The sequence below is a fragment of the Vidua macroura genome, chromosome 9 (genome assembly GCF_024509145.1).
Source record: "Vidua macroura isolate BioBank_ID:100142 chromosome 9, ASM2450914v1, whole genome shotgun sequence".
Taxonomy (NCBI): Eukaryota; Metazoa; Chordata; class Aves; order Passeriformes; family Viduidae; genus Vidua; species Vidua macroura.
The window spans coordinates 30,345,074-30,360,410 of record NC_071579.1 but is presented as its reverse complement, the minus strand read 5'-3'; the positions used below and the strand labels follow the sequence as shown (position 1 = coordinate 30,360,410).

The following is a 15,337-nucleotide window of genomic DNA, read 5'->3' as shown; positions in this document are numbered from 1 at the left end:
CCCCGTCCGTCCCAAGGCCGGGCGCTGCGAGCGCCATCTTGAGTGAGGGCGCGTTCTGCCCTCAGCGCAGCCTCGCCCGCCATATTTAATGAGGTCACCCCCACCACCACTCAAAACACCCCTTAAGCCCACCCAAAAGCCTAACCCGTACCCTCAGCAAGCCACGAACACCTCGGGATCCCCCTCCGTTTCTTCCCGCAGCCAGCGTGGGCTCTCTCCGCGACGCGGCCGCTCCGCTCCTCCCCGGGTCAGCTGACGGCGGCGGCGGTCCCGTCATGGCCGCCCGGAGCGGCGCGGCTGAGGCGCTGGTCCTGCTTCTCCTCTGGTTCTCAGCCCTGGAGGGAGCGGCGGGCTCGGAGCCGCCGCTCAAGTGCGAGGAGCTGCGGCTGGGGCAATATCCTGAGCGGGGCCGGGGTCGGATCGGGGGCGGTTGTTGTGGCGGTGGGCCCGGTGCGAGGCGGGGGCACCGCTTGTGGGGAGGGGAAGGGGCGATGGGGACCGTGAGGTGCCGGGCAGGGCGGAGGGGTCGTGGAAAGCCTCAGGTTTGGAGCCCCGAGGAGGTCTCGGCTGGCAGGAACGGGACAGGGCTCCTCAGGGTGCGGGAATTGAGGACACGGCCTCAAGATGCGCCAGGGGATTGTTCAGGTTGGACATCAGGAGGGATTTCTTCGCAAAAAGGGTGATTAGGCATTGGAGGGGGCTGCCCAGACATGTGGCAGAGTCGCCATCCCTGGAGGTGTTCAAAGAACGACTGACTGTGGCACTCGGTGCTCTGATCTGGGTGATAAGGTGGGCATCAGTCACAGGTTGGATTCGATGGTCTCAGAGGGCTTTTCCAACCTAATTAATTTTGTGATTTCTGGTGGTACTGTGTGTGCACCAGCGCGTGCTTGGAATGTCCTTCAAAGAGATTGCCATGGGATGAGAGAGCTCGCTCTGCCACCACTCTGCCTTATTTATTATTTGCAGGAGCGAGATGTGGAGACTTTGCCAATTTTTTCAGGAAATAGTATGTTTCTGTGCCCTGCACAGCTCCGAGGAGCAGGAGGTGTGAGGCTCCTGGCTCTCCAAGGCACCTCTTGCCCTCCCCAGAACATGTTGGTTGATGGCAGCTGACAGTTTTTGATGATCAAAAGCGTCAGGAGAGCAAGTCTTGGAAGAGCTTGCTTCATCTCCTGCTTTACTTGGCTGTGGGAGTTGAGACCTCTGGAAGTCAGTTCCTTCTCAGTTTGTTCCTGCACCAAATTCCTGGTGTTTCAGATGCTCATTTTTACGTGTTCGTTGTGTGTTCCCGTAGATGAAATTTCCTCAACCCAATGCCTCAATTTCAAGGCACTGTGGTATTTAAATAAGGGAACAAGACCAGATGAGGCGTGTGCTACCTTGTTGCCTCCAAATACAGAGGCTGTGACTGATAAATATTGTAGTTCCTTTAGGTAGTGCTGACTGCAGCACTAATTAAACGCGAGGCTTATGCGATATATTGGTGTATTAAATTGGATTAGCAGATTTGCTGCATGGTAATGCGCTGCTCCTCTTTTGGGGGATGGGGAGGCACCAACATCAAGGTGCATCTTAAATCCTCGGGGTTTAAAGAGGGTGGAATAAATTACTGTTAAACCTGTTGTAGTGTTTGATACGAAAAGTGTTTTCCTCAATTACCTGAACATATATGTGTGATGAGCCTAAAATAGACAATAGCACACAAGAACCAATGAATTGCACAAATCACACGGCATATGGTAAGGATTTCTAACTTATATATTGATTAACTGCTTTTTTTCCAAGGAAGTGTTCAATTTACCCATTTGTGTATCTACTTGATGAGCTTTATAAAAGATGGGATTAGTAATATCATTAGTCTGAAAGCCCAAAACACTTGTGTGGATTGGGTGCTTTACTAAAAAGGAATAAATACACTGTCTCTGATTGGTACTTTTGTAAGTGAGGTTTCTGGTAAATCTCTTCAATGTATGTTACACCCTTTAGGCTCTGTCCTGCACTACTGTGATTAAAGCAAACCATTCCTGTCATACTGATTTTGCATATAATTATTAAAAGAATTGACATGTGACAGAACAGCCTTCAAAATCTTCTAATTTTTAAGGGTTTTTTTCTTAAGGCAGCATAATGCCTTCCATCATCACCAGGTTTTGGTGCAGGAGGCTCTGTTTTGAAAGCACATTTATTTGATGTTCAGTTCTGACATACTTCACAGTACAACAAAAAAATTCATAACTTGATTACTTATTTTCCTACTTGTGCTTAACTTCTTTGATGTTGCCAGGCATTGAAATAAATGGTCTGCGTTTGATAGCACAGCGAGTTCGCTTTATGTGCACCCCTGTTTTAAAATAATGGAATTACAGAACAGTTTGGGTTGGAAGGGACCTTAAACCTCATCCAGTGCCACCCCTGCCACGAGCAGGGACACCTTCCACTACCCCAGGCTGCTCCAAGCCCTGTCCAGCCTGGCCTTGGACACTTCCAGGGATGGGGAGTCCACAAAATTCATGTGTGTTCATATTTTGCTTCCTATAAGTGCTGAATGACTTTCTTCTGGGATAGTGAAGATTTTCCAAATAATTTCAGACACTGGATGTAAATACTTTGCACAATGGATCCTTTTAAAAGATTTTTTTCAGTTCTTTCCATCATTTTAACATTGGGTCCCTGACTATAAATGGGCAGTCAGAGGCCAGAAAAAATACTGCACAGTTTGAGATAGATCATAACTCAAGATTATCAGTTGTTTAACTAATTACCATGTGATTATATTTAATACACTGCACTTTGGAACAGGAGATAAGCTTCAGAGTAGAACAAGTTGCTGAATTAATTAACACTGTTTCTTTGTGTAGCATTTTTATACACACACCAGTTTTTAGATTTGCCCTCACAGTATTTGAATTGCTTATTTTCAGTACTACCTAAGTAATAAAAAGTTAATTTCTGGATCATACTTGAAGCACTACAATTCCTGATCGCTTTCTGCGATCCCTTACCCAGACAAACAAGGGTTTATTTCAAAGCAGCAAAGAGGAGTCATTGAGTAGAAGGTTTGGAGTCTTTGGAGTGACACTGAGAAGAAAACTGTGGCCTTTCCTGTATCAATATATTTTAACTGTGATGGGTTTCTTCTAACAACAGTAAAAACTTCCATGCTTAATTTACTTTACAAGAAATAATGTATATTTTTGTAATTGCCTTGGATTAGGCACATTGATCAGTAGCATCATGGAATGATTTGGGTTGGAAGGGACTTGAAAGATCATCTCATTTTACCTTCTGCCATGGGTAGGGACAACTTCAACTATCCCAGGCTGCTCCAAGCCTGTTTAACCTTGGACACTTCCAGGGATTGGCTATAAAATCCATGTAAGATTTTATAACACTTAAGTCCACACATAACTCAAATCTTATTTTATTTTTTGGCCCTATGCAATCCAGATAGGCATTAAAAAAATCCATCTCTTGCCTGTGTGCATTACTGGAAAATCTGGAAGGAATGTTAAACCTGGCTTGCAGTTTTGTTGGAATTAACCAACAGGACTCACAAGAACTAAAAGCTGATAGAAAGTGGGTAAAGGACAGATATTTTTTCCTTTAAAACAACAGACTACAGCATTGGAGAGTGATTAATATTCTGGTAAAATATTGCAAACTTTAGCAGGTGTGACTTTCTGCTGTGATTTCCACTTTGATTCCCCGAAGCGTCAAGAATAATGGAATAATTTGGGTAGAAAGACCCTTCAGGAGGTTGCATAGTCCAACCTCCTGCTCAAAGCAGTGTTGGCACTGAATTCCAACCAGGTTGCTCAGGGCTTTGTGCAGTCAGACCTTGAAAACCTCCAGGGATGGTGATGGCATGACTTCCCTGGGCAACTGGTTCCAATATTTGACCGTTCTCATGATGAAAATGTTTTCTGTATGTCAGCTTCAGATTTCTCATTGCCTCATATTGAAGCCAGAGTGGAAATTACAACAAAATTGGGGCAGCAATTAGGTTTGTATATTTTGCTTAAAATGTAGCGAAGAAAAACTACAAGTTAGTTGTAGGACTGGCTTAAAAAAATATTTTAAACAAGTTATTGTGTGTGAACTGTGCTTTGTATCAAGACTGTTGCACGGTAGAACTTAATTTGTTTCACTTGTGTGTAGTCAGAAAACTGCTCTGAGTGTCAATTATCCCTTAATATCAAATAATTTTTTGTCCTCAGTTCAATGTCTGCCAGCACCAAATATTACTTGCAAAGATCACCTTGGCATAGAGAAAGTCTTTACGGGACATGAAGTTGGATTTTACAAGCCTATTGAGTGTCGCAATGTGTGAGTACTCTTTGGTTCTGAAAACCTGAAGTTTGTCCAAAATTGTATGATGTTTTGGCAGAAGGAAAAGAGAGGTAAGGCAGAACCATGCACATTTTGCCCAGTAGTTCTCTAATAAGCACTACAGGGATGCAACACAGGGTCATGGCAAGGGTTAGCTTGGGAGGGACCTTAAAGCCCATCTCATTCCATCCCCTGCCATGGCCAGGGACACCTTCCACTAGACCAGGTCGCTCTAAATGTGCATGTTTATAGGGAAATCTGTCTGTCTGTACATTTTCTTTGTTGTTTAGTTACGTTTGTGTCTTTGCTTTACCTTATTCTTTTACCTTCGCTTTACTTCGTACTATAACTTGGCAAAATTTTGCTCCAAATGCTGAGGCCACATTTCACGTGTGCTTAAAATCAGCACAGTTGCTGGAAGGAGCTGTTGGGGACACCCTCCATCCCGTTCCCTGACAGACCCCAGGACATCAGGGAGCTGCCTTGGATCAGTTCCCCAGTTTGAGTCACAGTACAGTGGCTTCAAGTGCCCGTGCCAGCGCAGGGATGAGGGTGACTCAAGGATAAAACGGAGAGGACAAAGGAGGGCTGGACAGGGCTGTGCTGCTCAGTGCTTCATGCCAGTTTAAAGTGTGCCTGTAGCTGCAGCTGAACTTCTATTATGCATTAATTTTAGGGGAGCTACAGGATCTCTGCAGTTCCCCCCCAAAATCTAGAAGAGAAACTGTTCTCTGTTTTGAAACAACTTTTCTGTTTAATCCAATCCACTGTGTCTTTTAAGAGCCTGTTTCTGGTACATGAATGGTGGACCTCGTTTTTCTAAAGCACATTGTGAGTGATGGAGAGCTCTGGATAACAGTAAATGTTCCAACTGGCCAGTGCTAATGATCAGCCAGCACCTGTCACTACCATTTGTTTCCTCTTTTTCTGGGATTCACACTGGAACCTTTCTCTTTTGTCCTACTGGAATCTTTGGAAATTAAAACTCCAGAAATACTGGGTACTCCCTATCACTCTAGTGGGCAGATAACTCTGATGTGCTACTTGCTGCTCAGTAATTTGCCTGACTCAGAAGTACAGCTCTGCCTCTTAGTTTCATAAATATTTTCTCTGTATTTAGTCTTCTCAGCAGTCAAAGCTCAGCAAACTGAAGAAAACATATTATTACATCTAATCAGATTTAAATGCCAGCAAAGTAGACGTCAGTCACATTTTTGTCCAGAAACAATTGTGTTTCAGTCCCATCTGTGATGGGGGCTGAGGAGAAGATGAGCTATACTAGTTTAGTGAAATTGCTTCCTCTTTAGATTAGATGGTAATTCCTATGTTTGGAGGTTTTTTGTATACATATATTTTTGGTTTAGTATATTTTCTAGAAACACTTTTTAAAGGTAGCTTTTCTTTACAATTATTTATTAAAATCCAGGTCTGTTGGCAGAGAAATGTCATCCTTCTTACACTATTTTTTACTTGATCATGACTATTACTTATAATGAATAATCAATGGTTACACTGCCAAAACAACTCATTGTGACTTTTCCAGCCCCACAACTGCTGGTATGGCAGAAAGAGAAGAGAACCCTTTTTGGACTGAAAATTCCAGTAAAATACAACTGTGAATGTAGATAGAGTTATACAAGGGTGTCCTTCATAATGTCCTAAAACCTGTAAAAAATGGCAGCAAGATTAATATCACCATCCTTCATCTGTACACTTATTTAAAAAGTGGTCCAGTCACTGACAGACCTTTTATGAGGCACTTTGAATGTTATCTAAGTGTTAGAAATATTATTTTAAGCAGGAATCTCCAGCTTACTATTACAACAATAGCCCTGCCTTTTCTACTGGTTTTTGGAGATTTTTCAGCATCCTACTGAGTTTGGTAGCAACTGTAACTGTAGAAATAACTGCACATCATTTAGCCAGAAAATGAGTTTGAGAAGGCATCTTCCCATGGCAGGATTGTCCCAGCATGGGGACAGCAGGTGACTCTCCATCCCCAGCTTTTGTGAAGGACAAATCAGCAAGTTGTCCGTAGCCAAAACTGTAATTTAGTTCTGGCTACGTTCTGGGGTCCATTTATTTTAGAGCAAGACCAGGAGATGTTCCATGTTTGTGTGAGTGAATGTGTTAAAATTCAGGTAATCTTAGTAGTAGTAATTCAAGGAAAAGCTTGTAAGGTTGTTCCAACAAAGAAGTATTGGGAGTCAAGATTGCTTAGGTTTGGCTTTAATCTGATGTTTTGGAGGTACATCTTATTTTTGGCAAATTCTAGAATCCCCCAGATTGGCATTATTGTATATTTTACTTAATATGTGCAGGCCCTGATGCTGCAGAGTTGAAATGTCTGTTGTTCAAGTGTTGCCATTCCAGGGAAGGAGGCCGTGGAGTGATTCTCTGTGAAATTCATGGGGTTCAGTGTGGACAGGTCTTTGAGCAGAGCCAAGAGACCCTGAAAGAGCAACCTACAGCAGCACCTGCTCTTGTCAACTGCTGTGGAAGAGCTGGGAGGAAAGGTTTTTAATGGGGCAGCTGGAAGAAACACATGCAGAAAAAATAAAGGTTGGATGAGGCTGAGGAGCAAGAGAAAATCAAAAGAGGAACTGACAAGAAATTGCATCTTTTTACCCAATTGTAGAAATTCCTTCAGATGCCCGGGATGTGTCATTTTCCTACTCACTGGTTTACTCTCTGTGCATGCTTTTGTCTGAAGGAGTAAGCCAAAGGAAACAGCAGAGTGGATGCAGCCTTGTTTGTCACAGTGTTCTCATGCTTCCCCTTCATACTGGATTTCTTCTGCCCGTCAGTTTGATGTTGATGAGGTTGCAGAAACTGTTGTGCTTTCAGAAGCACCTCAGTGCATAGGCAAGGGCTCAGTTTATTACTAGCTGTGATCAGGAGCAAAATTAAACCATGTTCCTATTTTTTATATAACAGCTCTTTTTATGCTTTAGCGTCCTTGGAGGGCTGTTGACACTTTGTAGTTGATAAACAATTTCCAACAGTTTACCTCAAGTTTTAAATAAACCCATTAGTGTTCTTTACAGCAGAATCAAGACAGTTCTAAAGATGATAATTTCTGTTACATTAGGTTCCAGGAATGCCCTGTGTGTTCTGTGTTGCTAATAAACACCAAGTATCAAATAGTGAGGTAAAAGTCATGGTTTAATCACTTAATGTTGCCATTAGGTTTTAAAGTCAGCAAATTTAGATAATAAGCAAAAAAGGTAGGTCTCTACTTGGCATTGAAAAAGCTTAATAAAAGTGCTTGGACTTTTGTCAGCTACTGTCTTTTTGAGACTGTTTTATTCAACTGTCAACCAAGAGTTTAATTTGGGCCTATTAAATAATTGCTGGCACATAGTGATGCACGTATCAAAACAGTGAATTACTGAATATTTTTCAGTTCTAATTACATTTGGGTTTGCTGTTCAGGAGCTCGCTGTTCGCCGAGGCAGCAATTCCAGCATTGGGAGCGATACGTTTTTAGCTCCCTTATTACTGCAAGGTTCTCCAGCAGGGACTGCACTAACAGGTGGTGTGGTGGCTGCATCGCTCCAGCTGTTGGCAAGAATGGTTCCAATTAGGATAAGTCTGAAAAAGTCTGTTCTATCTGTTTATTTTGTATGACTAACCATGGGAAGCTTAACTTGAGAGTGCCTCTCTACCCCCGTGCATCTTTGTGCTGTCAACAGTTCTTTTCATTGTGACTTTGTGCCATTTACAGTGTAATGAGTGAATCCACTACTTACTCTTTTTGTTGAATCCTTCCTGCAGCTTCTTCAGCCGGTGGCCATGGTTGATTTCTCCTTCAGATCTCGTGGCAATTACTGTCTCTGCTGACATCTCACCTGCCTGTCCTGTTCCTCTCCATTTGGCTGCGTGTGAGACTAATGCCTGCAGACAGTATTCACACACCTCCTGCCTTCCTGGGCTTGTCTCAGTAGGGCTGAACTGTTAGGAACTGCTCTGTGAAGCTGGGGACGGTTCAGCAACTGAATTATGTCTTGACAAGAAATCATCATTTAGTTTCAGGATAATCTGTATTCTGCAAGAGTACAGTTGAGTTGCAGCAGCTGAGGTTCCTTTATGGAGGATGCCTTCCCAGTTTGAAAGCTTAACATTATCAATTCTCTGGCCGTTAATTGAAGATAAATAACAAGTCTGTTGTTTTTTTTTTAAACCAGAGCAGGAGGAAAATGAGTCACTACTTTAACAGTCAAAAGTATGAGTGGATATATTTTGCAGTCATTATCTACATTGCTTGTTTCTTTTGGCAGAAATGGATACTCCTACAAAGTGGCAGTGGCTCTGTCCTTATTTCTTGGATGGTTGGGAGCAGATAGATTTTATCTAGGATATCCTGCATTAGGTAAGTTTATTCCTTAATTTTTTCTTTGAGGTAAATCTTATTCTTATGACTGACTTGTATGTGTATACTCATATTTTGTGTAATGAAGGCTGACAGTCACAGTTCTAATATTTAAAACTAGAATCCTTACTTCTGATCAAGTGAGACAAAGTGCTGCATTATCCTCAGCCTGCTCTTCTGTTGGAGTGGTGACAAATGGAGATGTAGTGTCCAGCAGATAAAATCCTAATAAATAAATGTGGTTATTGCTACTCAAAGTTTTGCTTTGCATTGATGCTTTATCACAGCATTTTTTGTGAGGCACTGGAGCAGAAGTGGCTTTGCCTCACGTGCCAGCCTTAAATGAGACTTGACCAGGAAAAAAGTGGACAGATTTTACAGTAAACCTGGTGTTTTGGGAAATGGAATTTATTCTGGCAAATGCACACCTTCAAGATAGCTCATGGTATTAATAACAATTCTGCAGAAGCTGGGATTTCTAATAAACCCTCTCTCTGGTTTTTAGGACCTCATTCCCAGGATGATGGTGCCACTGGCTTTTAAGTAATGGAAATACCTTATTATGACAGGACTGCCTTCACTGGCCTTGTTTCTGAGCTGGACAAAGGGAGTGAATTTAAGTGTAGATAGGATGGAGCAATGATGTGGAAAAAGCTGTATGTGTTGCTGTCACTTCAGCCAGAAATTTTATTTTCTGCCCATTAAATTCCAACTCTTTTTAATGACATTATCTGTCCTTCTCTGTGATCTTGATTAACATCCATGTCTTTTATCCCTGTGATTCTATAATTAGCATTTCCTTTGTCCATCTGTGTAACAAAAAGATACATTTTTGAAAGCAGTCAATAAGGTGCATTATTTATTTGTACCACTGGATTTGGAATAATAATTTGCAGTAATTATTTTTAATATATTGTGGTATTATAGAATCATAAATCCTTAATTATTTTGTAGAAGTTCTTTATGGCTAATGCTTTAACCCTACTGGATTATACTGTACCCAGTAGTCAGAGTTAATATTTAAAATTAAACTCTTCCAAAGCCAGATTTTCAATCTTTTGAAAAGCAAATAGGTAAGAGTCGAAAAGAATAAAAATCAACCCATTGGATTCCTTTACTGTGACTGATTAGGGATTTCTCAGGTCATCTGTGCCTTGGCAAAAAATGGTTAAGAAAGGTTAATAGCATTGAAATCTTTTTTGCAAGTGTAACGAAGACTGTAAATGCTCTTTGGTTTATTTTTTTCCCCTTCTCTTTTGTTTAAAGAGCACACAAATACAAACAAGCTATTGAGTATAAAGAAATCAGGAAGGCAACCTCTTCCTCTCCCACACACTGTGAACCGAACCAGGAGTTATTACTGTAGAACAACACTATTTTTTTCCCCTCTGTGCTTTAGAGCAATTTATTTTCTCAGTGTGATCTGCTTGTAGGGAGGGAAGTGAGGAGGAAGAAAAAAAGCCAACTTTACCCTGCACTCCAGAAATAAATGCCAGGTTCAGAAACAGTTCTCCATCCATTCCTTAAGTAAGGTGGAGCTGCAGCAGTGGTAAGAAATCTGCTGGGTTCCTAAAATCCCAGCTGGCATGTTCCAGGGGCAGGGACACCTTCACTGGATCAGGTTGTGCAGAGCTCCATCCAACCTGGACACTTCCAGGGATTTAGCCACAGCTTTCTCTGGGCACCTGTGCCAGGGCCTCACAGGGGAGGATGCACGTGGACTTTTCTTCCATGAGAGACAAATCCAGGCAGTGGGATGCTCTTCCTGCAGTGGATGCAGTTCCTCCCCTCCTCTGGCCCCTGTGCAGCCCCATAAACAGCCCTGGGGGAGAGGAGGTGCTTTGTGGGACACCTTGGTGTCTGTCTGTGCCTCAGTGAAAGGAATATTTCAGTAACCTGATTATCAGCTTTTGCCTTTCCTTGTTTAAGAGTATTTAGATGGTAAAAAAATGGTTAATATTTAAAATCTTCAAAGTGCATTCAGGATATAGAAAGATGAATATGTGGTTTGTTTTTTTTTTTTCTCTAATAACTAAAGAAGTTTAACTTTAGGTCTGCTTCTAGATAGATGTATATATATAAACACATTTTGTGGGGTGAGGGGAGAGTTTGGATGTGATTGCCAACAGTGATGAAATCCCAGGGATTACTTAAAGCTACCTTAAATTTTACTTTTCTTTTTTAGGTTTATTAAAGTTCTGCACTGTAGGGTTTTGTGGAATTGGGAGCCTAATTGATTTCATACTTATTTCAATGCAGGTAAGTCAGGGCTTTCACAACAGGATACAAATCTGTGTTTTTTAAAGCTTTGATTTGATTACTAACATTTTGTTAGCATTTTGGCCTTAAGAACCACTGGATATTGAAAAATCAGGGCATTTATTTTGGCTCTGTTTGTAGATTGATGTTGTAGAATATAGACGCAAAATATCAATATATTTGCTGTTGGAATTAAAACTTAAATTAGTCATCTATAAATAGGGACAATGAATATCTTGGAAGCCACAGCACCATAAATTCAAGTGGTCAGAACCTCTTTATGTGAGGCAGAGTGTTGGACTCAGCATGGGATGTCCTGCTGTTCCCAGAACCCTCAAGTTCTGTGTTTGCCTGTGCTTTACGCTGATGAAAGAAGACATTGCCACTTCCATTTTCCACCTCTCCTGCAAATTCAAGTCCCTCATCAGCAGAGAGCTGTGACTGAGGGATTCATGAGGGTTAAATCCCCAGCTGGGGTGACATCTTGTGACATCATGAAATTGCCAAATTGTTTTATTCAGCGGCGCAGCCATTTAGCATGAATTGCAAATCAGCTATGATGAACTCAAAATCCATTGTGGGTATGGGAGTTGTTTCTGTGGGTTTGTAGGAAAATATTTTAAAAGTGTGCACTTTGGATCTGTCTTTTGTGTGCATTTTCAAGCTCCTTTCTCTGCTCTCGCAGTGATCCTGCCCCAGAGCACTTAACAGATCCAGTTGAGAGTATCTTTCATCTCTCCTTGTTGATCTCCCTGGTGACTCCACATCAATTTAGCACTTCCAGAACAAAAACTCCATGATCTTTCCTCCTCCTCTTCATTCCTTACCTGTTCAGTATTTCAAAGACACTTGTCATCAGCCTAATTCTCTGCTGCCGACCTTCCTTTGTTCAGGAAAAGTGGTTTGGAGCCCACTCATTTGTTAGGCTGGTTTTGTGCCTCAAATCCTCATCGGATTAGCCGAGTCCCAGTGCCTGGCTGTGTAATTTGGTTGATTAGAAGCCCAGGGGAAATGTTCCTTCTGAGACAGCGCTCGCTAAAACAGTTAAACTGCAGCATAACTTCAAAATAAATCTAGTTTCTGTTTGACTAATTAAGCATGACTAATTTTATGATGGGAAAATTAGCAGTAATTGAGACATTAGCACAAAGTATATATTTCACTTCATATTGAAAAGTCTTGGTTCTTTTCTTCTGTTGCAGATCGTTGGCCCTTCCGACGGCTCCAGTTACATCATCGATTATTACGGGGCCAGGCTGACCCGCCTCAGCATCACCAATGCAACCTTCAGGAAAATGCAGACCTATCCCTAATATCCCTAACTCTGCCAGGGAGCGGCACAAATCCATAGGTGCAGCTTGTTTTTACAGCTGGATCCAGTGGTCCGCTGGAATTGCTGAGGATTTGCTCATCGCCCCTCGTCAGAACGGAATGTTAAATGCGCGGTGAACAAAGATGATAAAATGTGAAAGTTCCTCACGTGGACAAGTTTACCTCAGAGGTGGAACTTTGGGACTGCTCTGTTTCTGGGAGCAGAGGGTTTGTTGCTGAGTTACATCATCTGTGAAACGTGCAGACTGTTGCAATTTGCACTGATGTTGTGTCTGTGTCATTTACAGTGTTACAGAGAGATGCTCATAATAAATACGCAGATATTTATTCCACTGAAATCAGTAAGAGTTTTAGCATGGATGGGCCGGGATTGCACTTGGGGGTCTGTCCATGTGGCAGTTTGGAAATTAACTTTAAACTGCCTTTTTTTTCCATCCTGTTAAAACCCAAAGAGCCCTAAATCTTAGGCTGGTGTACCCTGTACAATTCTGTTAATTGAAACAATTATTTATTTAAATTTTGGCCAAGTTGCAATATTTGGTCAAGTGCTGATCAATAGTAGAAATATGGATGTGTGAAAAATAGAACTATAGATGACATATCACAAAAAAAGGAGGGTGGATGTTGGGGTGCCCTGAGGTTAGAAAAACAAGTAATTGTTCTGCTTATTTTGATTTTTTTTTCCTTTCCTATCTTGCAACCACCCATAGTGAAATAAATACCTTTTTTCTCCTGAAAATAAATTGATGTGTGTGTTTTACAGCTAGAGAGTGTCAAAAGAGTGAATTCTTTGTGCTATTAAAGCCCTTAAAAGGCTCTTATTTTGGGTTTTCAGTTGTCTTTCAGTGCAATAAATTCAGTATCTTTCAAAGCTGTTTGACCAAAGTCTTTTGGACAACCAGGATTTCACTGGATGTTCCTTTCAGGAAAAGTATGTACACACAGACAGAAAACATGTCAACAAAATCTTCATGCTATTTGACCAATTTTAAGCATTGTCTTCACCTTCTAATGAAAACTGGCACTAACTGAGGGGAAAACCCACGCCATAGAAACTTCAGTGTAATTTTTTTTTACAAAAATTTGGCCTATTTTTTTTTGTTTTTCAGGTGAAACTAAACCTCATTAATATATCCACAAACTGTACTTTTAAGGGAATTCCCAAGAACGAGATTCCTAAGTGGATTTATGAAAGCACAATTTGTGGGGTTTAGGCTCTTTTTAACCCACGTTAAGCCCAGTGCACAGAGAGCTTTGTAAAGAAATCCTGTTTTTAACCCAAATCAGCATAACCTGACATGTCACGTAATGAGAATAAACCACAAGGAATACTTTGTGCTTAACGTTAATTCTTCCCTTCATGCAAGAAAGATGTGGTTTTGGAATCCTTCCTGCCATGCATTTTCCTTGTGGGTTCAAAGAGACAGGAACACTCTGTCAGCTCCATTCCCTTGCCTGATATTTGTTCTGTCTCCCTTTGCTCCCTCTCTCACTGAATGCTCTTTGTGCTCATCAGTTTTGTTCCCTAAAATACTTTGAAAAACAGACAGGAAGCGGATGGAAATTAGATGTTTGAATCAAGTAAAATCTCCTGCCCAAGATCATCCTGTGACTTGTCTGCTTTTTGTTTTTCCAACCCTGAAGCTGATGATGAAGCTATGAAAATAGGGAGATGTCATGGGTGTTATAATACAAAAATAGCCTTGGGCGACTTAGCACACAGGATTCCATTCTAAAATGTGTCTCCAGGTGTTCAAGTAGCAGAGGGCTTGACTTGGTGATTTCAGAAATCCAAGTTGTGCTTCGTTACCTGTAAAAAAATTCCAGGAGCTGTTTTGTGTGAATCAGGTGAAAATAGGATTTTATTTCCAAGGTCCATGAGATTGCTAATCCCAGAAGCCAAGCAGCCAGCAGAGAGAAAGAGCTGCTGGTCCAAGCTGCAGTGGTTGTGTAGGAGGAGATGTGTCAGCCAGGAAACCAGAGCTGCTGTGGGATCCTTTCCTGCTGTGGGATCTCTCCCTGCTGTGGGATCCTTCCCTGCTGTGGGATCCTTCCCTGCTGTGGGATCCTTTCCTGCTGTGGGATCCTTCCCTGCTGTGGGATCCCTCCCTGCTGTGGGATCCTTCCCTGCTGTGGGATCCCTCCCTGCTGTGGGATCCTTTCCTGCTGTGGGATCTCTCCCTGCTGTGGGATCCCTCCCTGCTGTGGGATCTCTCCCTGCTGTGGGATCTCTCCCTGCTGTGGGATCCCTCCCTGCTGTGGGATCCTTTCCTGCTGTGGGATCCTTCCCTGCTGTGGGATCCTTCCCTGCTGTGGGATCCTTTCCTGCTGTGGGATCTCTCCCTGCTGTGGGATCTCTCCCTGCTGTGGGATCCCTCCCTGCTGTGGGATCTCTCCCTGCTGTGGGATCCCTCCCTGCTGTGGGATCCCTCCCTGCTGTGGGATCTCTCCCTGCTGTGGGATCCTTCCCTGCTGTGGGATCCTTCCCTGCTGTGGGATCCTTTCCTGCTGTGGGATCCTTTCCTGCTGTGGGATCCCTCCCTGCTGTGGGATCTCTCCCGCTGTGGGATCCTTCCCTGCTGTGGGATCCTTTCTTGCTGTGGGATCCCTCCCTGCTGGAGCCCAGATTGTGATCCAGGGGTGCTCACACTGGGGCTGTCCCTGCAGCCAGGACACAGCCATGGGTGACCTCTCTTCCCTTCAGAAGGGATTCCCTTTGATCCTCTGTCTTGTCCTGACAGCTTCCCACCTCAGCCCCAATCCTCTCCCATGTTTTAGGAATGAGTGCCATAGATTGCTTAACCTTTGGGAATTCCATGGGCTGCTGCTGGGGTTGTGTTCTCTATATGAACACACAGGAAATGTTAATATATCTATAATATGTTTCTATCTGCTCGTTTAGCTGCGCAGCTGAAGTGGAGAGAGGGTTAACTGAGCAAGCAGATAAAGCTGCAGGGCCAGGAGACACTTAGTGAGGTCTTTGTTTTCATCTTGTAATTGTCAGATATGGCATGTTTACCATAAGGGCTGTGAAAAGTGTGA

At 42.6% G+C, this 15,337-nt stretch overlaps 1 protein-coding gene across 1 annotated transcript; it reads left to right on the top strand.

Moving 5' to 3' along the window:
- Positions 1-144: 144 nt before the first annotated feature.
- TM2D1 (TM2 domain containing 1) lies at positions 145-13,116 on the top strand. The gene is made up of 6 exons (XM_053985079.1): positions 145-398; positions 1,673-1,742; positions 4,221-4,329; positions 8,613-8,704; positions 10,890-10,963; positions 12,166-13,116. Exons 1-6 carry the CDS (start codon positions 276-278, stop codon positions 12,274-12,276), a joined length of 579 nt encoding a protein of 192 aa, XP_053841054.1. The 5' UTR covers positions 145-275; the 3' UTR covers positions 12,277-13,116.
- Positions 13,117-15,337: the final 2,221 nt, after the last annotated feature.

Bases quoted from the DNA above. Each gene is read 5' to 3' on its own strand.
- TM2D1 (XM_053985079.1), top strand. From the start codon at position 276: ATGGCCGCCCGGAGCGGCGCGGCTGAGGCGCTGGTCCTGCTTCTCCTC. The intron at 399-1,672 runs CCTGAGCGGGGC...ACCTGAACATAT, and splicing joins AGCTGCGGCTGGGGCAATAT to ATGTGTGATGAGCCTAAAAT. The intron at 8,705-10,889 runs GTAAGTTTATTC...TTTCTTTTTTAG, and splicing joins TCTAGGATATCCTGCATTAG to GTTTATTAAAGTTCTGCACT.